The following is a 24,777-nucleotide window of genomic DNA, read 5'->3' as shown; positions in this document are numbered from 1 at the left end:
AGGATTTTTATTTGTGCCTACACATGGTCACAATTACTTATGACTGAATTAGCCGTAAAACCAGAGAACGTTTTGGCAAGGTAAAGCCCCGCTCTAAAAGTTAATGTGTCAGGCTTCTTCATTAGGTATTATGGTGTTGTCGGCTACTGGGCTGTCCAGTGGGAGCTGGAGAGCAGAAGCCTTAGAAGTTGGTATTGCATTACAGGGCGTTAGTGGGTGCCATGCTGCTTCCAGCTCTATTACCTGGATCACTAGGGATCTCCTACACTGGGGACTATGAGACGGCTGAGTACCAGGCTTTCCCAACACCTCTAATTAACCACTCTGGATGGGCCGCACTAAAAGCGGCGAGGAACCTTTGCAGAAGTCGCCAATTAGCCTAAACAGTTAAGTTAATGAGAAAAGACAAGTGATGTTGGATGCTTGCCTCGAGACACGCAAACAGCTCGGGGTAGGTGGAGAGAGCCGGGAGATGCTGATGCTGAGACAGGTAGACACCAATAGCTAATGGCTCCCTCCGGTGGAGAACAAGAGAACTGACCCGACACGGCTGAGGACGCTCGAGTAACGGAGACGAGTCAAGAGAAAGAGGAAGAAAGGGGGGGGGAAAGCGAGCAGTCTAAGAAAATAAACAAAATCATGGAAGGAGACACTGAGATGTCAGAGCCTTGAGCTGAAGCAGGTGGCCGGTGTTAGGCGATGCGGCCTGGGTGATGCAGAATCCGAGCCGAACGGATAGTTTACACAGCCACGCCTGAGCGAGCGGCCTGCTCCGCAGTGATGTCTCTCTGACTATCTGTCTGAAATCACCCAGGCAAATGTTACAATAACAACTGGTTCGAGACTTCCCATCAATAACCAGTTGCGATACACTCAGCAACCCCAGTCTCGCCCAGAAGTGTTAATCTTACGCCCACTCTCCCACGTCATAGCCACGACTTCAAATATGTCTTTAATAAACGTAGTACGATTGCTCATAAGTTATTCCCATAAACCCGTAAAGCTGCTGTTTGTTAACTTGCCATGTATAAACTTGATAGAGCTCTGATTTATGTGCATAAAAGAGACCTCAGTTTTTGTGTTTACTAATGTGCATATTTGTACACGCACACGCCGGCATATTTAACCGGAATATTCCCTCATCATCATCATCCCTCCCTCCCCTCCTCGATCCTCAAAAATGCACCGACGTGCCCATCGCCTGCTCCCCCGCTCACATAGGTGCCCACACTTTATCGCCTCCACCAGCCATCGGGGTGAAGCCACATGCGTGCAATTATACCCCCGGTCCCGTCTTCCCCGGTGAGAGAGCTCCCCTCAGCTTTGATATGCTAATCGGCGCAGAGAGACGAGCTCCAGAGTAAACAAGAGCTTTGATTTTTCTATGGCACACATGATAAAGATTAACTCACTCATGTAGGCATCGCCTGCATCCCCCGAGTTTCAACTCTTGGCGTGTGCAGTTGCTGGAAAACGGGGAAGTGGCTCATATGCATAATGTACACACACATTCCTTTCCCACCCACTCATCTCCTCTCGCCGTCCACAGCCCCCGGGGCTGTGGTGTTAGCATGTTCTGGCAACACTTTCTGAGCAAGTGCATAATGACTTGCGGGGGACGTGCCGTCACCACACAGGTGTGTTCAAGCAAGCGGGCACACGCAGACGCGCAAATAAAAACATACGCAGAAACACACAAATGGAGACAAACAAAGACTCCTTAATACAGATACGTAACCAGATTCGCTGGCAACGTTGACTGAAAATGAGTGTGCTGACAGATGGGAGGCAGGTAGCCCACATGTGTGTCAGCCGGTATTGCGCAGAGGAAGACGTCACGCCAAACTGAGAAGCTATCACCTACATCCCTGTCCAATCAGAACCTCCAGAATAAAAGAGTCTTTTCAACAGTCGTGCTTAAATCTCTGTTCTGGGCAGACATTTATAAAGCTTCCGAGTGTGTTTAAAGAACCACATGGGGAGAATGATTTTTGCGAAAACTACAGAACAAGACAGATTTATTAACAAACCTCCTACAACTTAGAGGGAGGTGAAGGTGCAGCGCTGCCAGAAGCTTACAGGAAGACAGACAATCAAAAAAGGGAAGCATGTCCCACTGCGCATGAAGTTTCTTGATCTCTTCTACAGAAGTCTGTTTATTTTACTTATTTTATTAAGAAACAACTATTACAATTTGAAACAAGTAGATGAAGAAAGAACAGGTCAGTTATGGGAAATACAGTACAGTGAAAAACTCTTTATATTTTACGTCTAAGGAGCCAAACACTGTTGTATTTTTGAAAGAAGCCCTGCAGAATATTTCGTCCTGGCTTCTTCGCGGCCTTTCAAAACGTTTCTTAGCTGTGGCTGTGAAGCCACTCAACACTGACTTATGAATCCTTCAAGCATAAAAAAAACAGTGTCTGCACATAACAGACAATTTGGCAAAGAAAGAACTTTAAATTGAATCTTCAGACACTTTTCGCTTGTATTTTAGGGAATATTTAAAAAATGCCAATGAAAATACAGTTTGAGAGCCATAAAAATAGTATTTATGCATCAACAGTGATTCCGATTGGTGTGAATTGTGAAGAAAAGAAATTGGACAAGTGGAGGATAAAAGAAGAAGTGCTCGACTCAAAAGCACCGACAACAGGTTTCATGGAGTGATGAATCCATATTTGAAAATTCTGGTTCAAATCACTGTCGATACAGTAACAGCGTTACAACAGTGAGTATCTAAAGCCATCTGTAAAACACAGTTGAGGCTCTGTCAGGATTTGGGGCTGAATTTTAGCCAGTGGATCTCAACGTTACTGAAGCAGGGTGGGATCATGTTGACAGAACGGAACAAAAGGCAGCCAACATCCACGGAAGAGCCCTGAATGTCCTTCAAGAAGCCTGGAGAACTACTCCTGAAGACTACTTACAGAAATGATAAGAAAGCTGAAAGAGTTCAGCCTCTGTTAAAGAATAAAGGTGGTCACACCAAAAATATTGACTTTAAAGTATAAACTGTTTTTGCCTTATAAATTGTATTTCCATGCATGTTTGCACAGTTTAATAATTGCTGCACCCATTTCCCATTTTTTCCGATAACTGAATAATGGCTCAAGACTTTTGCACAGCAGGTCAAGTAGTAGCTTAGCTTCTCATATGAATTTTCTTAGCAAGTTATTCGAATACTTTATTTCTGTTCTGTGATTCAAACGCATCACTACATTTGCATAGATTATTTAGCCACTTCCTGACATTTATTAAGCTTCAGAATAACTGAAAATCAAACCGCTTGCAACCAGGACTATGACGGTGCGCTCACAAAACTAGGTGGAAAGATGACGCAATGAAAATTGTGGAAGCCCTATTCCTTTGCACCCCGAAGGAATTTAAACAGTGTGACATCCTCTCATAGAAGTCTAAGCAGATGCAACTCATGAGTAGGGTTGCCAACCGTCCCTTAAAATACGGAATCGTCCCGTATTTCGAAACAAAAGTACACGTCCCGTATTGAGCTAATAAGGCACGCACTTTGTCCCGTAATACAGTGAGAATCAAAAGTAGTCTATAAATGTTTATGGAATTAACGCTTTGTTTGAAAACATAATTCCCAGCCCCTCTCCTGCTTTGTGACCAATGAGCTGACAGCACACTTATGACAATTCGAGTATGACAATTCAGATTACCGCTCATCTCATTGGTCGAGGAAAGGTCGCTTACGGAGAAAATACCGGAAGACAACAGATGACCACAACAAGAAGCATGGCCAACAGGGAAACAAACGCCGACACTGCGGTGCAAGTCTCGGACAACAGTACACCTAAAGCTGGGCAGACACTGTGCGATTTTTTCAGTCACGTTATTCAGCTCCTGCTCAAACTGCACGATTGACTCGCAGGGATTAGAAGTTTGCAGGTCACGATGCAGGTCTCACACTATACCGCCCGATGCTCTGATGCGACCTGAGTGCTCACACTGTGCCAACATAACATGAAGGTTATAACAGAAAATCTGTCGCTCTCTCTCTGTCTTTCACTCACACAGACACACCACCACCATCAACTTTGCTAAATTGCTAATGAAAAACATGGTCAGGCAGCTGTGATTGAGCAGCATGTAGATCCAACTATTTTCACGGTTGTTGTGGTCGTGATCATTTTGTGATGCCACATCGAAAAGGCTCGGATGAGCTTTCCAAAGTTCTACAAGTTGTGCCTCCATCACTTGTGTCCAGATCACACGCTGCACAGCCGCGCTGCTCCGTCTTTTTCACCGATGTTTACGTGTTTGCGCGCGAGCAGTGTGAGCGGCTCACGAGCGATTGATGATCGGGAGCTGCTCGAGGTGTTAATCGCTTCTCGTTACCCCACGTATACTACACGACGCACGATGAAGACCAAAATCGGGCCGATCACCAAATCGGTCGCATGACTCAAAAATCGTCTCAAAATGGGCCAAAAATCGCACAGTGTGAGCCCAGCGTTAGAGCAGCAATGTTTGTTCCCCTCAGAGAAAGAAAAAAAGGCTGCGAAAGTACAGGGAGGAATGGGAAAAAGAAAACACTGGGCTGGGAAAGTGCACGATAACACCTATAAAGCGCACTGCACTGTGCCGGAGCACTTTTTCCATAGGCATGCTTCTAGTGGTGGGCACATGAAGAACATGAGGGGCGTGAAAGCTCGGGGAACCCATAACCAATTTTTTGTCCACCAGGCCACGGCAGAAGCAGATATGGTATGTAAACACTGGTTTGTTGTTTAAACCCTCTGGTTAAGGTTAATATGGGCATGTGCAGTGAATATCAGCGCTATGTGGCCAGAAGTGTGATAATATCATTTATTTTGTGTAATAAACAACTGCAAGGATAGATGATTACAACAAATAGATGAATAATACATAAAAGTAATACATAGATGAATAATGATGATGAGTTATGATGCGTAATCATGGGAACAAGTGGGTTTACAAACAGGAGCAGCTGATTAGCATTAGAAAAGCTGAAATAATACCTCAACTGAAGCCAATTGTACTAAATGCACTATATGTGCACTGTTACAAGAATGTTTTTGTTGTATTGCTTTCTATTAATTTATATAATTTTAAGTTAAGCAGGACAGAGTTCTTTTAAAGAAAGATTTACTTATATTCTCAAAAGTTAAGCATGACAGGCTTCTGTTTAAGAAAGAGACCTGTTTTACTGTGTTAATGTTGTCATTTTGAGCTAAAAATAAATGGCTAAATGATCATTTGTTTCCCATATGGTCATATCACAAAGAATATGCATCTGCTTAAATCAAGTTCAAGTCAAATGGTTAAAAAATAATTTCACATACACAAAAAAAAGAGCTACAAAATTCACCACACTGGGAAGGGTGAAGACAACTGGGTTGCCCGGCCCTGGCCACGAGGTGTCCCTTATTTATTTTTCAGGGAGTTGGCAACCCTACTCATGAGCCAAAAATACTTGCCTGTGAATCACATGTATCACTTAATGTAACATGACTAATGCTACAATGTCATCCAAATATCCTGGAGGTTGTGAGCCTGCCTCTGTTTCAGTACTGCAGGACTCTGTCAGACAACAAGTAAACAACGTGTACTTTTATACTCTGCAGTTGCTGGGGGGCCTATAGCGTTCTCTTTTGCACCATCTAAGATATCCTTATCCATTTTCTTTCCTCCTTCCGCTCAGAAGCAGCTAATCTTCTGTTATACTGTTTCCCCTTACTCCCCAGCTTCCCAAAAAGATGTGGCCCGCTTTCCTTTCTTTCCTGTACTTTAACCAGCTGAACTTCTTGGAAACCATCATCTGCTGGTTATTATTTAGATGATCTCCCTCGCAAATTATTTCCCCTCCAGTCACTCAGAGTATAAACTTTCAGGGATAGAAAATTATTAAGTAAACAAGTTTCTATTATTCCGATGACCTTTCCAGTGAGCTGAACGTCAAGGCAGCCGGAAACAATTCCCCCTTTAACCCCAGAAATAACTGCATAAAATTAAATTAAATAAAACCACAGTACTGAGAACAAAAAGTCTAAACACAGATAACAAACCCAGCCGGTGTAGCACAAACGTCCTTCTTTCAAATACCGGGGGGAGGGGACAAGTGTTATGTTGGACATGGGATTTTTTTGATTGTTATGAATTTGCTTCAACATGTTGTTATTAATGGGGGCCAAACCTCCTTTAGAATGATGTAAGCCCAGACAGGACACAGTTGGCGAGATCTGTGTCTGGATGTGGCTGTCTGTGTTGGATCAAATGTTGGACAGTCTGAGTGACCCGACTGAATCGGGAGATCTTGGGATGGACACACACATATACACGTTCTGGCCCTCTGGAGCCGAGTGGAGCCTTAACAAATTGATCAGAAAAGGGGACGCGTATGGATTTAGAGGTTAAAGTCTGGGGCAGCGGCTGATTTTTAACTGCTCGGACGCCTTGGCAGGGACCGCGAGGCAGCCGGGACGCTGACGCAGCGCTGGCTGCGAGAGAGAGAGAGGTGCAGAGTTGCAGGATTTAACACGACGGCATCGAGGAGTCTTTGGTGGGGTAGAGGGAATAGTGGATCAATTGGGCAGAAAGCACATCTGTGTTGATTTTTTGTTCTTGATTTGAAAAATTTACCTTGCACAAAAGGGAAAAAGCATAATCCTGAAGCCCTGGTTACACCACACTGCAGAACTCGATCATAGGGGGGGGAGAAAAGCACACACCAACACACACATAAGGGAGTGAACTTGATAGCCAGTGTAGGACCTGGCAACTACAGACAACAATCTGGAGGAGGGCTTGATGAGGCTCGCAATCAATTTTTTTTCCCTCCTTTTGTTTCACCTTTTGTTATTTCTTCCTTGGATTTACGAGTGAAGATGATGGCAGACAGAAAGCCTCTATTAAACAAAGCTAGATGAAAGAAATGAAAGAAAAAGCCTGCCCTCAGCTGGCAAAACGTGCAAGATAACCACATGCAAAAGAATACAGTGATGAATTAAGCTTTCAACACAGCGCCCAAAGTCAATACAACCCAAGCCGGGGAGTGAGTGGAGCCCAATGATGCTACCTTCTTAGTTTTGGCTTTCTTCTCATACGTGTCCGACAGCGGCTTCTTCTTCGGTTGCAGCGTGGCCTTGGAAAAAAGGTCCTCAAACTCTTTGGCGTTGACGATGTTTGGCTCCTCCAGAGAACACCATAAAGTGTTGTTGCTACAAAAAAAAAAAAAAAAACGGATCATAAATTTTTTAAATATAAACAGACCATGAAAAACTGAGGTTATAGCGTGTAAAACATTAGATCACAGTCAAGGCTTCTCATAGAACGGCTAGCAACATGGAGGCTACTTGAATCAAACAAAATTGAGTGTTCTCCATGTTTGGAAGCTCATTTGATGTTGTCCATTTTGCTGTTTGGACAAAAACCTGGCAGCCACGGTCGCAATCTTGACTTTTAAGAGCGCCGTTTATAACCCGGGTGATAGAAATAAAAGTTTAAAGACAAGCCTGTCTCTGTAATAAACCACCATTTCCAGGCAAAGGACAAAATGCTGTGTTGCAGAAGTTGCCGAGTAACGTGGAAAAAGAAACAAACGGAGGTGCAAAGTGAGAATGAGAGGTGTCTAAGAGTCAAGAGGGCGTTCAGCAGTTTGCTGTTAAAAACACATCTACTGTTTAATTCAACTCAACCTGCCTCACTCTGCTTCCCCCCCACCCCCATCACGTCTGGTCGTCAAAATGACATTAACGCCACAATCAGCAGGCTCCTCCCACCCGAAATGTATTCTATTATCTCCTCACACGTCACAGTTCTTCTTGCAGGTCACCATTGAACGATATTACAGCCGGCAGGCCACCTGAGAGAGCCTGGATGTAACTGCACTGGGTGCAAGTGCTTGGAGGCTTATCGTGGCTTAAATACCAGAGCAATCAACTGCCTTTCAACAGTGACTAGATTAGGGTCAGGCAAGTTCAGCTGCGTCTCCAAAGCATGCATTTGCAGAGGTGAGCATATTTATCTAGGGCAGCCAAGAGGCTTTATAATGATACCGCCTTAAAAACAAACTAACAAATCCTTGGATTTTGTTCTCTCCCACCTCGAGTCCAACAAACATCTGATGGCTCTGATGCAGGAACGTAGCTTACTAAAGAAACTCAGACCCGACTCCCCCTCCTAGCAAAAAGAAAAAAACCCACAAGACAACTTTCTAATTGGACTACGGCTATAAGTGAATTCTTTAAATCCCCCCCCCCGTCGTACACGCTGCCCACTGTACTCCACATCTCAGGTTACATTCAGACACTGGGCACCATTTCAAACCTCACACTGCATCCCCCCCTACAGCCCCCCCAAACCTCATAACTCAGACCTTCACACCATTAACACAGATCACACAGCTGATCCAGCTACAGTTAAACATCTGACCCATTTAATGCCCCTTAACAGTTAAATTTATAGCTGACACGAAACTACTGCAGTGCAGACACTTAGTCCTCGAGCGCTGGCCACAACCGGCGAGAGAACACGAACCGCAGCTCAGCTTCTCCCCACTAATCCAGCCATGGAAATACAAGGCCATAAAGCTGAAAGGCTGGCACTCAAAGGCAACAACCACAGCCACAGTAAATGGTCTGGATAATCCACTTACTATTACAGAGCATCTCAATAGGGCCTTTAGATGAGGGAGTGCGGTGCAGCAACCATATCGCTGAAATCTCTTTGAATAGGAGCATTCAAGCCTTAGACTGAGACCCCATTAGCCCAGAGCCAATAATGCCTACAGCTTCATTTGCACTGGGATGACAGGGCTACTCCTTTGACTGCAGGATATTTGTGTATCTAACCCATGCAGTCCTTAACAGTAGCATGTTTACATCAGTAACAAAGGAAACAGCAAAAGCATCTTTAAAATCATCATACTGAAGTTTGATTTTGAAGTATTAGCTTAAAGTTTAACATAAAAAAACAAAACACCCCCCACAATTTACAATATAATGGCTAAATCTATGGTTATAGATTTTTTGGGGACCATGACACACAGTGTGGGACATTTTAAGAGGCAGTAAATTCTGTAGTGTGGTGTGGTGGACAAACCCTGTAAGTGCACCACAGATTTTCAATGACATCAAACCTAGTTTGGCATTTTTTTGCTTCACTTTCACTTGTTAGAGTTTGCAGATCTATAAAAAAACCTAAGCTGTAAACTGAAGTCCAGTGGAGCCCCAGTGGAGTGGATCCTGTCTTATACGTACTTGTTGTCCTGTATCTGGATCCGGGTCCAGTACAGAGGCTTCATGGGACACGCAGGCTCGACGGCAGGTTTCCGTGGGGCCATGTCTGCTTTCTGGCCGAGACCGAATCCCCCCATAGGTGGAGGAGGCGGGGGGCCCATTCCTGGAGGAGGGGGAGGAGGAGGTGGGCCACTGCCATGTAAGCCGGGAGGGGGAGGTGGTGGAGGAGGTGGGGGCGGTGGGCCACCCCCAGGGGGAGGAGGAGGTGGTGGAGGGGGTGGCGGCGGGGCTCCAGTGTTGCCCGGCAAAGGAGGAGGAGGAGGGGGTACTGGTGGCCCTGAGAAACCTGGTAGAGGAGGAGGAGGAGGAGGTGGCGGCGGCGGCGGCGGTGCAGAAGGCCCTTGGTCCATTTCAGCCTTTAGATTCAGTCCGATCGAGTCCAAGTTGAGTTTTTTCGGTAGGTTCTGACTGGGGCTTTGAGCGAGCCCGCCTCCATCGCCCTCGGGGCTCTTAATGAACGTCTCCCGGTCCGTCTGGATACCCACAGTGCGGCAGGTCTTGGTTATGGGGTCATCTCCGGTGAACACAGCAACATCGCGGACCTCACGGCGTTCCCGTCCTGCGTTGTACGGCTTGTCTCCTTCCAAACTGGCAATGACTCCCTCCAGGTGTGATATGGAGACCGCGTGCTCACCACGCAGCTGGAACATCTTAAACTCAAACTCTGACTGTAAGAAGAAAATTGCCATGAGAACAAATCCAGAGTATCAGCAACTTTAGTCATTTCCCACCATCCAACAGAACCGTATCAGGCGGTAGACGGCGTTTTCCCTGAGATGAATTTGGACTAGAGTGCCTACTTATTCTTCCAAGTACACGCTTCTTTATTTAAAGAGGGTATTATATCGCTTCATCTTTGTTTTTAGCTTTATTCCAATTAAATGTTTCCCTCAGGTTAGTTTCCAATTCTTACAGTAAAATCCCCAAAGTCCAATTTTTATTTGACATTTCAAACAAGGAGAACCAAACAAAGCAAAGCACTGATTTTAAAGATAAACTGTTTTGCAATAAATCTTACACATGTTCCTTATTAACTCATGTCAGTTTAGAAATAGAATTAGCCCAGCCTTTGTTGTGGTTCGACTACGGTACATGTTTCTCTGTGTCAGCAGTGGATTTGAAAGATTACAACAAAATTAATGTCTTTCACCAGAAATTCAGGAGGTCAGACTTTTTCGTGGGAGTGGCCCAGAGAGCAAATTATCATCAGTGGCACAAATTCTATAACACAGCCAGAACTTTAGTCTGTCTCTTTCATTTTTCTAAGAGCAAATTTGTTTAAATAGGCAGATAAAACATATTTCAAATTCTTCCAAATCACCGTTTTTGAAAAATGATAAACTAAAAATTTTAAGGGACATTTGATGGGAGCCATCTGTGTGTGCTTGTGTGTGTGAAAGGACTGAACAGCTGGAAGTTGTAATAGTACACATTAAGTAACCCAAGTTTGCCTCAAGACTTATATTATAGCAAGCGCTTTTAAATTGGTTTGTTCATTTATAATTGCTTCATTTTTCCCACCATCTGAGATCTCTGTTCTCTGCATAATGTCAGGATTGTAAAACTCCAATTACATTTCATATATCATATGAACATACGTTTGTCCATCGAAGTTTGACAGGCTTGATGTTAGTTCATCACCTGAATAGCTCAAAGGTTCCAGCCTTTTAGTTTGCATACTGAAGCTCCTCCAGCTGAGTATTTCATGCTTACTTAGTGCCATCTTGTGGTCATAACCGTCATCTGCTATGAGAACCCAAATTCCTACAGCTGAACTTGTGATTCATTTATATATCTTGCACAAATGTACAGCTAAAGCTCGAACCACACTGAAGTTTAATTCCCTAACTGTGTGCTATAACACGCCTGTCATGACTCAGATGTAAGACCACACTGTCTCTGTTGCCTGCATCAGTATTAGTTTAGTTCTTTTTTGTCCCTTGACCTTTTTTGCTCATTTTTCCCTGTGTCTGGTTTACTGCAGTCATGAGAAAACTTACATGCATCTTTTCCAGCTCTTCCTTGCACTCTCTCTTCAGCTGCAAGAGGGCAGCCTGGTGCTCTGGAAGAATGCAGAACAAAGGCACATTAATGAAGCATATTCTACATATACTGTGGGGAAAATAAGTAATGAACGCGTCACCAATTAGACCACTAAAAGTGCTCTTGACATGAAATTTTCCATAGACGTCGGTAACAATCCGTCCAATGCACACAGGCAAAGAAATCAATCCATAGATGTCCAGAAATTAAGCTGTGTGTCAACATCACCAAATTGGTGATGTCTTTAGTACTTTACTTTTACAAGACTCAGTAATCACTGCTCACTGTTTTCCAATTATTTTTATAAAAGGGTGTTGAATTATGAATTGATTCAACATATGAATATTTCAACATCAACTTCATCTGTGAAACAGAGCCAGCTCAACAACGTGTACAGCAGCCTTTAAACATGATAAAAATACTAGAGAAGGGCGGATCGCTTTCACTAAACAACTCAACCAACCAGTTTCATACCATGCTGCCGGCTAAAGAAACACCAATAGAAAACATTTAGATAAAAGATGCTGGTCTGGTTTCACTGACAGAATGAAAAACAAACAAAACTTGCTTGAGATTCATAATGTTATAATAATGTAGCTTATGTGCAAGCTCATTAAGGCAGACTGGTATTCACTCATCCAACCGCCTGCATTCTGGGGCACTTGTGCCGCTAGTTTATTCTTTACATCACTTCCACTTTCCCACACTGTTACACTGGGTTCTGTCATCTCTCTGGCTGGATCAATTTTCCTGCCTTCAATGAGCTAATCAGTCTCTGTTCCACGTGCCTGAAATCTAAGAACTCATCTGTGACGCTGCCTTTTCAGACATTCATTTGTGCAATTCGCCTCCTTCCCATCTATATTTTCCCATCTAATGCTGCCCAGTTTTGAATCCTGGGTCTCCACCTGCTTCTTCTCTGCCATCACCTGCATCCTAGCAGGGCTTTAAAACCTAAGGGCCAGTTTGTCCTGACAAACAGTCTAATCTGGCCTTGTGGACTGCTTTGAAAAACATAAAGGAGTACAAAACTTTGCACTTTTACCCATATTTTCTGAATTTTTACAGCTTTTTCTACCCTCATGGCCATTTATACCACACCAACATAATTAACTAACATATAAATAATTAAAAAGACAGAAAAGAAAATAGTTGAAACTGTGCTTCTTTTTTATATCAACACATCTGTGGGATTAAAGGTGTAGCTGAACTTCTGTACAGTGACAGAAAAAGGGTGTTTCACTGCTCTGGTCCACTTAAGATTAAAGTGGGCTGACATCCCTGATCTGGGATCTCCAGAGTCTAATCGCCAAAGAATATATCACTCCAACTATGTCTGTCAATAAATCAATTCTTTCAACTGATCTCTTCTCACTGACATATTTATGGCCACATGTTTATTTTCAGATTATAACAGAATCCAAATACAATATTAATGTTAACTTTCAACGCTACTTGATCTCACTGTCACACGCACGCACACACACTTGTTTATTAACTACAGCTATAACTGTTCTGTTGAACGCTTCTGCTGACGAGTCAAGTCTTAGTTTAAACTAATTTCTGTCCAATTTGAAGTTAGTTGTAGTGACTAACAAACAACAAACGCTAACCCTAAACACTACATGCCAAAAAAAAGAAGAAGATTGATTTGTGGCTCTCATCAGCGACATAAAGACTTCATTTCCAGAGTCTGTAATCTGTAAATTAACAAATACTTTAAAGATATGATTGCATGCACGGTTTATACAGTCTATATGGCTTATAGCCTGGACTTTGCTCTGCTTCTTAAATTCCACACACACTACTGTATTTGACAAGAGCAAAGCTGGAACACGGGACCCAGATCACTGCACTGGAATAATCCATTTTAGCTAGTCTTTCTCTGGGATGAAGCTACACCACAGAGAACAGCCAACATCTGTTGCACTGCTGCTGTGATTTAATGCTAGGCTGTAATTTAATCACCTTTAACTTGTGTGTCATTGCACCTTTTAAAGAACACATCAGGCTAAACATGGCAAGTTGCCAGGACAATCCTCATTTTCCCCCTTCTCCACTTTGAGCCACACATGGTGCCCTGTGGTGCAATAACAACAAAAAAAATGGCATCATTAAGGTGCAGACACAGCCTCATAGTGCTCTTAGATGAAAGGTCTTACACACCGACACTGAAGCTTTTATCTCAGACACGTAAAGCGTGAGCATTCGAGGGTTAGATGATAGGGGTGCTGTCTTTGTTTCTGGGTTTTAAAGTTGAACATTGACATCATTTACAAGGCTAATCAGCGCGAGGCCTGTTGGTGTAGGCTTAGCTGGTGTGACTCTTAGTCAGCATTCCTGGTTTTAAGTGTAAATACAGGCAGCACCGCCTGAGGCGACGTCCACACTACATAGATTTGAAAACAGCGTTTTCAGACAAAAACGCTCCGCGTCCACACCATCCTTTTCAGTCATTTTCACAGAGTTGCGCGTCCACATTGTAACGGCCAAAAACTCTCACGTTCCAGTCCTGTGCATGCATGAAACGCAAGAAGATTCAACCTGCCTCATTTCTGTCTGCCGCTTATTTACTTTCTGTCTCTTTGAAATATCGCAGCAAAATGTTGAGGAAAAGCAGCGAGTTTTTTTAAATGGACTAACAATGAGGTGGAGTTGTTGCTGCGAGAAACACAGAAGTACAAAGGTGCAAAAGCGAGCGAGAATTAAAGAATTTGAAGAAAAGCTCTCTGGAGCGCGTGCAGACTGTCAAAATTGAGAGCAAACAAAACAAGTGCTGTATAACGCCCTCCGCTATCTAGGTTTAATTGGTCACATGACTGCATCTTATGACTGAAATGCGTCGTCGTTTTAGGAAGTCTCCGTTTTTGCTGTCCACACTGCAACGTGAAAGCACCGTTTTCAAATGTACGCGTTTTCGAAAGCGTTTTCAAAACGCTGCGTTTTCCATCAGCGAAAACGCCGCCTCAGTGTGGACGGGAGGCCAAAACGGATGCGCTTTCAAATGAAAACACATTAGTGTGGACGTAGCCTAAGCCTACAAGCTTGTGGTTCTTACCTGCTTCGGTGTACTTGAGCCCCACCTTCTCTTCTTCATCCTTGGGTTTGGGTGGTGGCCACACAGCCTGAAGACGCCCTGGAGTCCGGTCCTCACTGTCTGTAGGAGACGTGACTTCTGTCTATGAGAAGAAAACAAAGAAACAAAAATCTTTAAGCTATGTATTTATTATAAAGACATGAAATAAAGTCTTAAGACTTAAATTCAACAGTACATGTGACTTAAAATATAATAATTGTGTAACTACATACAATAGCTTCTTTGGGACTTTTGACCTCCTTGCCAGGAGATTTGGTGGTTCTCTCAAATATCGACCTCAGGTTTTCCTTATCGTTTTTTATTTTCTTTTTCACCGCCTCCAGATCTACAGCTTCTGTCTTCTCCTTTTTGGTGGTCCTGGGCCCGAGGAGGTTTTTGAAGGTTTCGTAGGCCACGTCTGAGGTCGTCTTTCTCTCAAGAGTGGAAGCTGGAGTTTCTGGAGTTTTCGCTCCTGAAACAACTTCTCCTTCTGCAGACTCTTTTTTGCTTCCTAAAGAATCTCCCTCCTGCCCATTGACTGAGTTTTTTGGGTCATCATTGTCCAGCTTAAGCAGATGACTGAGTTGTCCCACTATGGTGCTTTTAGTTTCTGTAATAGATTTAGGTTCAGTGTACTTTTTCATAGGAGAGCCTGTCTTCTGTTCAGGGAAGAGCTTGGCTTTGTTCACAGACTTCTTGAGGTTAAGCAGAGCCAGCTCAGAATCCTTCTCCCTCTGCTTGATCTCTGACACAACCTCCCTATCTTCCCCTGCCCCTCCTTTCTTCAGCACCCGCAAACCACTGAATAGAGCAGGCATTTGAAAGGACAGTGGTGAAGAGATTTCTGCACCTCTGGATGGAGATGAGGTGGACGAAGCCGATGATGTGCTTGTCTTAGGAGTTTTTGTTAGCTTAGCATCTGGACCAGAAACTGCCTGGCTGTCACTTTTAGTCTTTTTAGATGGAGAAGATGGCGACAAGGGTTTTTTAAAGCCAGTGTCTGACTGTTCCTCTGGAGAGGATGTTGGGACCGAGGCTTTATGAGTCTCAGGGCTGGAGGGAACAGAGGAGGATATCTGGCTGGAACGAAGTTCAACCGTTTGCTCAGCTGGTTCTTCCTCTTGTGTACCGTCCGTCTGTTTTGTAGGAGAAGCCACATTAGCATCACTGTCTGCAGATTCCAAAGACTGATTTCCAGAGATTATTGAGGGAACTGGTTCAGAGCAATCTATTCCATCATACTCCTCACTCTCACCTGTTCCCACATCTCCAGCAACCAATGGTTCTGCACTCTCAGACACTGTGGGAGCACTTTCCTTGGGAGTGTAGCCTGTTCTCTGTTTGGAAAGTGAAGAAAGCTGAACTGTCTTAGAGATACTTCTGCCAGCAAACCTGCTGGAATATAACATAGCCTCTACGCGGGATCTCTCTGTACGTTTGTGTGTTCTAAACATGGGCACTTGTAGCGCTGCTTCATTGGCATCTCCGTCCTCTTGGTCTACTTTTTTACCGTCCTCCTCCGATAGAGTAGACTTCTTGGCCTCATGAGCCGCTTCGTCGTCCTCATTTTCATTGTCACTATGCGTTTCCACCCTAGTGACCTGGACCAGATCTGGGTCAAGCGGGGCTTCAGCTGCTGCTTTAACCTGCTCGCCAGAGTCGCTGATTGATGATTCGACCTTTTGCACTGTACGACCGGTAGCAGTCACATCACCCTGAGCCGAATCCTTCCTCCTTTGGAGTTTGTTCTCAGCGTTAACAGATTGACTGTCCTCAGCGTCATACGTCTCCCCATCTGGAAGCTCTTTAAATGAGACCAGCACAGCACACTCTACATCCGAAGAGGGAGAGCGATCCCGCGTGAAGAAATTGCTCAAGACACCTCGGAGACTGGGCTGTTTGCCCTGTTCAAATAAGTCACTACTTGCACTGTCCATTTTTGTTACTCCAACTAAGAGCAGATGCAAACCAGCACAAGTAGACGCTCCAGCAAACTGTCCGTTTAAAATGTCACACAAAAAGTTTGTCACCCCACCTCTAGTTAGCCAAGCTGCTCCTATTCCACCTCTGGCGTTGGCTGGGAACAAAAGGGCTTTGTGTGGACAAAACTCCACAGCTCCTCTTACCTTCTCCTGGAGGGTGCCAATAACAAAAACTATCCTGTAATCCTGTTTAGTGACACACTCACAGGTTCCATGTGGTGGACTTTACTATTTTCACATAAAGACGTCTACTGCCTTTGTTTTCAGAGGTACAGCCAAGTCTCCCCCTTGCGAGCGAGATTCCCATGACGCTGCAAGTGAAGTCAATCTGTTCAGTGGCTGGAAGCATGTCCTGCTGTAATCTCCCTGGGACAGCAGGAGAAAACCATTCACCTGCCTTTCACAATAGCATTTCCTAGTGTTCAGCGAGTCGGGAGGTATTTTCCCATAAAACTGCAGGACACAAGTCTCTGCTGTGCTGGTGTACAATCCCAAACCTGTGACTTGAACAATGTTTCCAAGCTGAGACTCTCTTCTTTTGCGTCGATCTGTCTTGGTTCACAAACAAAACAAAACCTTGTGTGTGCTGCTGTGTGAGAAAACGCTGTCAGACTTCACTGCTCTACCCAGTCTGGGAATGCCTTCCTTCAGGCCCCTCCCTTACTGGGAGGAGTGCCTTGCTCTACAGGTGTCTGATTACCCATGCTCACTTCCTTATGGGTAGTGAGATAAGGCAGAAAACAGTCACTGTGTGGTCAGGTACAGAGAAGCAGAGGTCCAGCTAGGATTACACTATTAAGCAGTGAACTACAGCAGCAAAGTGCTAAAGATGAGATTAGTCAGCATGACCACTGCCAGCTCTAATATGCTAATATGCTAACATGATTAGCAGCTTATAAATGGGACCGAATTTGGCAAGAAAGCAATGCGATTTTATTCACCTACCTTAAGTGCGAGCATGACACACTGTGTGTACTGAGCGCTGACAATTTAGACCCAAACTGGAATATTAGCTTTGTTAACAGTTTCTAAAGAGGTTTTTAAAAACTGTAAAGTGCTAGCTGCAAGGTAATGCTAGCATTCTATTAATAATATGTGATAAGGTAGAAATAGTTGAAAACAGGACAAATGAACAACTTTCTGGGCTTTGAACCGTCTATGTTGGTCAGCCTAAAACTGGTTAGAAACGCTCTATAGGGTTTGGATCAAGGTCAGCAGGTGGTGGGGTAGAAAGTTCAAATTGCTGTTTCCTTAGCAACCACAGGTCCTCCTTCCTGCATTCCTTCAGACTGCTGGACTTTCTCTCTCTTGTTTATCTATATGTGCAAAAAAGTGTTTGTACACATACAGTAACATTGTAAAGTGTCGAGCACTGCGCTATGAAAACTACAAACAGTGACCGCTTCTGTGGTTGTGGCATTATTTTATGTAAGAGTAGTGGCATTTCACCCCACAGTAGGCTGCTCGGGTTGGCTGTGCTAGAAAGAGCCCCACTGACAGACACTGTGACGTGAACTGATATGCGATTACAGGCCGAATATCATGTAAACGCTACAGATAAAAATACTTTTCCCCATTCACATAACTGGGTGGTGTCCCTGCCTCCCTGTTTTCACCTGTACACACACTAAAAGCCATTATGCACAGCTGAGGTGCGTTTTTCTAATACCATAAACCAAACCGAATGAGAATGAAGCCACGCCACACATAATGCTGTCACTCAAAACAACACACAGGACCTAATTATATGCAACGTGCCCTTATGCTGGTATGCCATCTGATTATGCCCACAGGCAGATCTGTTATGGTGTATTAGTAAACAATGCATGTCTTGAGCTGATACACTACCCACCTAAAACCGCACCCAGATAATCTCCCACAGGAATGTCTCTGCTCTGGAGCACTTCAAGTACTCCAGAGGTTTTACATATAATGTTCTGACGCACACTGTTCAACAGGATTACATATTTCACATACTCAGGAAAATAATTTGTGTTGCCATTTCTCTTTAATGGGAAAATGTCACCAATTACCTTAAAAAAAAACAAAAAAACATGAACATATAAGAGCATACCAAGGCTGAAATTGAAAGTCACTTTCATTTCTCTTAATGTGAGAGTTTCAAGTGGAAGGCTTCCCACTCAGCTTTGGTTTAGAACCGTAGTCTACAGATTAGGATTCATGACCTATTTCTAAGGATTCATGATCAGGTGGTTAGATGCCAGAGTAGACACAAATCCCCATGAGTCCCCGGTGGGTGGGGTGGGGGGGTAACTGCTGGAGAACATTGTTCTGGATGTGGAAACAGTCAAGTGTGAAACTGGATTTTTCTGAGTTGCCAAGTATATCAGAGCTCTACTGAAGGCTGGAAACGATAGGCTCATCAGAGATGTTTTTTTCATAATAAAACATAAATTAACAATTTTCAACTTTTCAGCCGCTGACACTGATAAATGCCACAATACACTAACAGCAGCCAAAAAGCCCAACATCACCTCATACGGATATTTGGCTGCATTTTACAAAAAAAAGGAATTTGTTTAACTTTACAGCAATGCGTTTGCAAAACTGGTTTGTGAAAGCACTGCTACACTCTGCATGGATGTGCTGCAAACATAATGCTGGGAGTATTTTAGATGATGGAGCAGCTCTGCGGGACAAACTGTGCAATGTAACCATTTCTAAATGACTTCAAGCACCTTTTTCTTTGTTAGCTTCTGTAAGAAACGAATAAAGAAATGTACCAATACAAATTTGGATCCATGACCCATTTGTAAGGATTCATGATCCGGATGTTAGATAACAATATCGATATCATCTGTACTGAAATATTACACCAATACTGGCACATATTTGATAACATATACATATTTGACTATCACTCATAAATTGGCATCTATGTGCAAATGCTTATAAAATAATAAAAAAAAAGAAAAGAAATCTCACCGTGCATTCCAGCTTGGGATAATATGGAGTATCCCCAATAATGTCATCCTCGGGAGGTGTGATGCGTAGGAAATCCAGGTGATCAGGCCGTGGAACATGTGAAAGGGTCTCCTGAGGGTCATCGCCATCCAGCGTCCAAATATCATCCTGACGCAAGAGGGACTCTTCTACGAAGACACAAAGAAGCATGCAGCCACAGGGCTTCGTTAATGGTCGCAGCTGTGTAAGACATCGTGCCGCAAATTAATTGGAAAAACAGGCGCAGTCGCATGTGTGATGGGTAAATAAGCAGCTCTGACTGTTTTCCTGTGTAACCTTCAGGGAAACAGCAGTGATGAGAGGTAGGAAGCAGACATCGAAATCTCTTAGCATCAAAGAAACAACAAGTGAGACCCTCTAATGTGCAGACTGGAGGGTACACAGCTATTTTAAATCAACTCTTGGCCCAGTCTCCACCAACAACACCACCAGAAAACTACATTGATCCAATTATGAGAAAGGCTAGAGAAATCGAGTAGCCTATACTGACTAATATTAATGTGCATTCACAGCATATTCCCTGCAGCAGACAACATTAGATCAGTCAGCATTCCTACTGTACTGCAGCAGTGAAGTCAGTTGTGGGTAGGTGTGATTAGTGTAAAACCAGTGTTCAGTCATCCTAAGGACCTGATGGAGCAAGAATAAAAGACCTGGGGAAGACTGCCCTCTGCTGGCTGTGCAGTGCAATGAGATCATGGAGAAACAGATCTACAAAGAGACAACGTATATTTTAAAATGCAGGCAGGAACTCAGCATCTCTGTGCAGTGTTGTGTGCATTTCAAACCAGCTGACAATATTTGCTTCTCAGAGGCGCACTGCACACACAGAATCAGCAGCAGCCTGCAGAACTCGGTACTGACTACAGGAACCATGCAGAGAGTGCCAACACAGAACAAAAAAAACCCCAGTGTCACGTTCTTACCAAGTGCACAGAAACATGATATATCATGCCTTGATGCATGAATTCACTACCTCAAGGGAGTTGATCAAGCAAGCTAAAAGAGGAAAATAACATATATACACACACACACAAGGCAGGACAAGAATAAAAGAGAGAAGGAGAGAACACAGAGAGGAGGAGGGTATAGATCTTGGCGACCTCAATTTCCTTCAGCTGTAAGACAACACCTTGACCTGCATGGGCAGAATTATGAGATCGACAGTGAGAAATATATGTGAATTCCTATCCAGCAGGAAGCAATACATCCCCTATCTTGTGTATGTGATAAGTAACCTTGAAGAGAACATGCAGCACTCATTTCCAAGAACTTGGAAGTCCCCTGGAAAAGATCCCCGAAGTTTTTAAATTTAGTTATTCGAGCGCACACATAAAAACTAAATGGGAGGCCTCGTTGAAATATGAAAGAGCTGACACACAATCATTCATTATGAGACAGCAGCGATGCCTGCAGTCCACCAACTGGACTGAGAGCAGTGTGTGTGTGTGGTAGTAGGATTAGATTAATAACTTTTCATTATGATAATGCTGCACTGCATGGTCCCGCAGTAGGAACTGCTGACTGTGGGCTGGTATGGTTCCAAATGCAGACTTAAGTCCAGTCTGAGCCAAGGAAAGAGACTACTGACGAAAACCAGCTCTCCCCATAATTACTGCTTCATAGACGAGGGTTTAACGGACAGAACACTATCCACCTGCAACACACACAAACATCATCACTTTTTTTTGCTACATTCCTCCACGTCTCCAAAAATACTTTTTACCATAAAACAACATTGAACACTTTCATGTTTACTGTTACACTTCACCTGGTTGACAACCAACAAGTGTTTGATTGCAATATTTGTAAAGGTGGCCGACACTGCTACCATCTGTACAGGAAGAGGAAAGAACACATCTGTCTCCCTGCCAGCCGACACACTACAGTGCAGCTCCAATGCCACTGATGTATGCTATAAATGCAATATGAATAAATGCACAGACACTGCAAAGAAATAAACAACACAAATACTGATGCAGGACTCTTAGATGCATTAGGTAATAAGGCATTTAATAATTGGGGAGTTGATATACTACTAGCATGCATGCACACAGTTTACCATCCCTGAGGAAAGCTGCCCACTTATTACATTGAATCTCCTTCCCTGCTGCTCTAAAAGCCAAGACTGAATCAGTGTCCATAACTGAGTGAACACAGGCTGCAGATGTGTGTGTGTGTGTGTGTTGTGTCTGCTGGCTCACATGAAATGTGACATAAATAATGCACTAAACTGGATAATCCCAAGCCTAAGACAACATAAGTGCACCAAATATACACACAGCACAAAGTCTGAATGCAAAGACTTGAATTGACACCACCTTTTGGACACCATCAGAGGTTTCTGAAGAAAAAGCAAAAAGGTGCGGACGACCAACCTGCTGAGAGCAGCAATTTGAAGATGATGTGGTTATGTAAGCATTCTGATTTTAACAATAAGTATGTGCTCGGTGTGGCTCAGAGACAATCTTATGTCCGAACCTGACAGGTGGATGCTGTTGTCAGGGTTGATGGATTTATCTGCCAGTCACTCCGCCAACTGTTCATCCGGTGGTCAGAGATAGCACTGTGAAAGCTGTATTGAGCACTCCAGAACAGACAAAAAAAGCCCTAAAACCACATTTTAAAAAGCCTTAAACGAATGACATTAGATCAGCCAGATACTCCATCTGCCCACAACAGCTTAAATTCACATTCTGATTTAAGGCTCAAAACAGATTTGGTCAGTGTGCCCTATTTTATCCACTAAAGTCTAACCTTATCATTCATAGTAAAAAGAACGCGGCCATATGGCATGGTGAGTACATCTGGCAGCCTCCACCCCCATCAATCACTTTTAGCCAAGAAGGAGAATCATTGGCTTTTATATAAATCATGAAAAATTCACGATTCTTAAATCACCCGGTCTCTTTTCTGCCCATCGCGGCCATTTTTCTCCCCTCTACACAGGCTATTGGCGGGACATGGCCATCAGGATGTCCGATTGATTGGTTTGGCAGCATTAGAGACCATAAAGACGGCCACAAGCAGAAAACTCTGGGAGGACTACTGCAGTGTCCTGGCTTAGAGCTGAAGCAGAAATGTAGCATGACACAATGCTCAGAGACATGCACTGCACAACTGAAATGCAGTAATTGCTCTGCTGAAGCTGGGTGCTTTTCATTGTGCCTGGCAAGCCACTAATTGGGAGATGGGGAATTTGGTCTACTCCCACCAGCGAGTGTTGGTTTTAAAATAGCAGAAACACTGAGGAGGAAGCCAGTTAGAGCTTCACATGGTAAGAAGCAACAAGAAGCATTAAGATGGAACATGGCTAACGCTTGTTAGCGTGGGCTTGTCATTTATTAAAGCAGACAAGTTATAATTTATAAGACAGACCTTTGTGCCCAGATTCCCTGTATGTGGTATGCAGCTTAAAGTAACTATGCAAGGAAGACTTCATTATCTGAAAACAGCTGGCCCTTGTCCTCATTGGGTGTAACAATGCTGCATGGTCATGCATGCCCAGTTTAATGACAGCTAGGAGCAGTGATACGCGCTCAGTTTCATATGACCTTGGTAAAACATATTGGGTAATCAGATTATGGTATTGGCTGCCATATGTCACAGGAATTGAGGAAGGGAACTGAAGATGGGAGTGGGGTATAGAGAAAGATTAATCCCCAAACAGGCTGAAAGCTGCATAATCATGTATTAGCAATACTGCCATAACAAGAACTGGATCACAAAAATATCTGAGATGTGACTGGAAGTGTAGTTATACTCAGCTCTATGCAGACTTAAATCATTGTCCAAGCTCAGCTCATCATTTCTGCCCAGATGCAGTGCAGAAGCTCTACAAACCACCTCAGCAACCAATCACAGACAGCTAAGCTAGCTAAAGTCTACTTTCTTCTGAATCAGGGCTGATTGTACTTTTTAAAATATTAAGAGGTGAAAGTCAACACCAAGATAACACAGAGAAAAGCAAATTTGCACCTTAGTAAATGCATTAGGCATTACATTAGCCAAACTGCAGGGCATGAGCATTGGCACATGAAGTAAACAATAGAATGTGTCACTTTAAAATTACCACCCGCATGATCACACTCATTAATAAGAACAAAAGCATCAATAAGAGGGGCCAGATTAAAGAGCCCAGATCATAATTAGTTCGACATTTGCAAACCATGAAGGTCCAGGCTCCACACTGACCCACTTAGCGCCTTTTGGCTGTTCCCTGTGATGTTCATTTATCTGCGTTAACATCTAAAGTGTATTCAGTTATCAAAAGGGCAATCGAGTAAACAGCAGAGGGAATTCATTTAAAATTAAAGCCTTCGCTTTGGGACTTGTGGAGCACGTGGACAGTATGATGCAAGGTCTTGGTTTCAATATTACTTTGGAAACCTGCTTGAAATATAAAAACCGATGAGGAAAAAAAGAAAAATAACGGCAGTCAAATTTCATACATTTTATATTGTGGCTACGTAGGGAAGCACATAAAACAACTTCCTTTCACTGGGTGTTGATCCTAATCACTTCCACATGAGCTATTCTGGACTATTTATTTCTCTATCTGCCCCTTAGTTTGGCTCCAGCTCATCTCTTTTCTCCCATCAGCCACCGAGCTGAGCATTGTTGGCCTGTATGTGATGTAACTCAAAGACCCCAAGTTCCTTAAAAAAAAAAATTCAGCACTGTCGCTGAAGTGTGGGCAAAGTAGCTGCATAGACCGACATAAAAATAGCTAAATATTGCCTGCAGTCCACGAGTGCATTAAATAATCAATGGAAGGCCATCTGTTTGCTTTTGGAGATTAGAGTGAGGATTTTCAATGGGCTCTTTAACCATGTTACAGAGATACTAAATTTAATAAGATGGAATCACTGAAAGCAGCATAAACTTGGGTCGTGCAGTCTGGAGCAGGTAAAGCTGAAACCCACACTGAGGGTAAACGGTGACAGAATAGCATGACCACAGAGCTAAACACAGGCTGGAGGAAGAGAGAGAAATCGTCAGTCACACTGACATCACTGAACTCAGCTTATACCACGTACGGCTTTGCAAAGATTACACAGGGAACGCCGTGGGTTTTCAATCCCATTATTTCCGTCATTGTCAGAATCTCATACAAGAAGACAGATTATTACAAGAGGAAATGAGATGTACAAATAAGGAAATCCGAATCCATTCTGTTTTCTGTAGCCCTTCCTGCCTACTGAGTCCCTGATCCAAATTGGCAATGCTCGAGTTACTACTACACTCATGAGAACTCTGCTCAGGTTGAACTCTGTGTCAACTTTATGCCTTTGATCCAGGACACTCTTACTAATCTTCCCCACAGTGCTGAGAGAGTTAAAATAGATCATTAGTGAAACTATTCTCGAGCCCAGCTTGCCCCTTGTACAACTCTGTTGGGGAGGTT

General features: G+C 43.5%; 1 protein-coding gene across 2 annotated transcripts in view; it reads right to left on the bottom strand.

The window, feature by feature from the left end:
- The window catches only part of LOC308389873 (formin), a 51,870-nt gene that overhangs the window by 24,007 nt on the left and 3,086 nt on the right, over positions 1-24,777 (bottom strand). Inside the window, exons 3-7 of one of the 2 annotated variants that reach the window (XM_080871462.1) lie at positions 19,332-19,498; positions 14,386-14,506; positions 11,285-11,346; positions 9,246-9,952; positions 7,064-7,205 (exon numbers count right to left, since the gene is read on the bottom strand). In XM_080871462.1, the coding sequence (XP_080727588.1) occupies positions 7,064-7,205; positions 9,246-9,952; positions 11,285-11,346; positions 14,386-14,506; positions 19,332-19,498 (1,199 nt within the window). Of the gene's footprint in view, positions 1-7,063; positions 7,206-9,245; positions 9,953-11,284; positions 11,347-14,385; positions 14,507-14,636; positions 17,024-19,331; positions 19,499-24,777 lie in introns of those variants that run through there. The other variant, XM_080871463.1, reaches the window with a different exon arrangement.

Source organism: Rhamphochromis sp. 'chilingali' (assembly GCF_963969265.1).
Source record: "Rhamphochromis sp. 'chilingali' genome assembly, chromosome: 21".
NCBI classification, from domain to species: domain Eukaryota; kingdom Metazoa; phylum Chordata; class Actinopteri; order Cichliformes; family Cichlidae; genus Rhamphochromis; species Rhamphochromis sp. 'chilingali'.
Note: the sequence above shows the minus strand (reverse complement) of the source record. Positions and strands in the feature narration are given on the sequence as shown.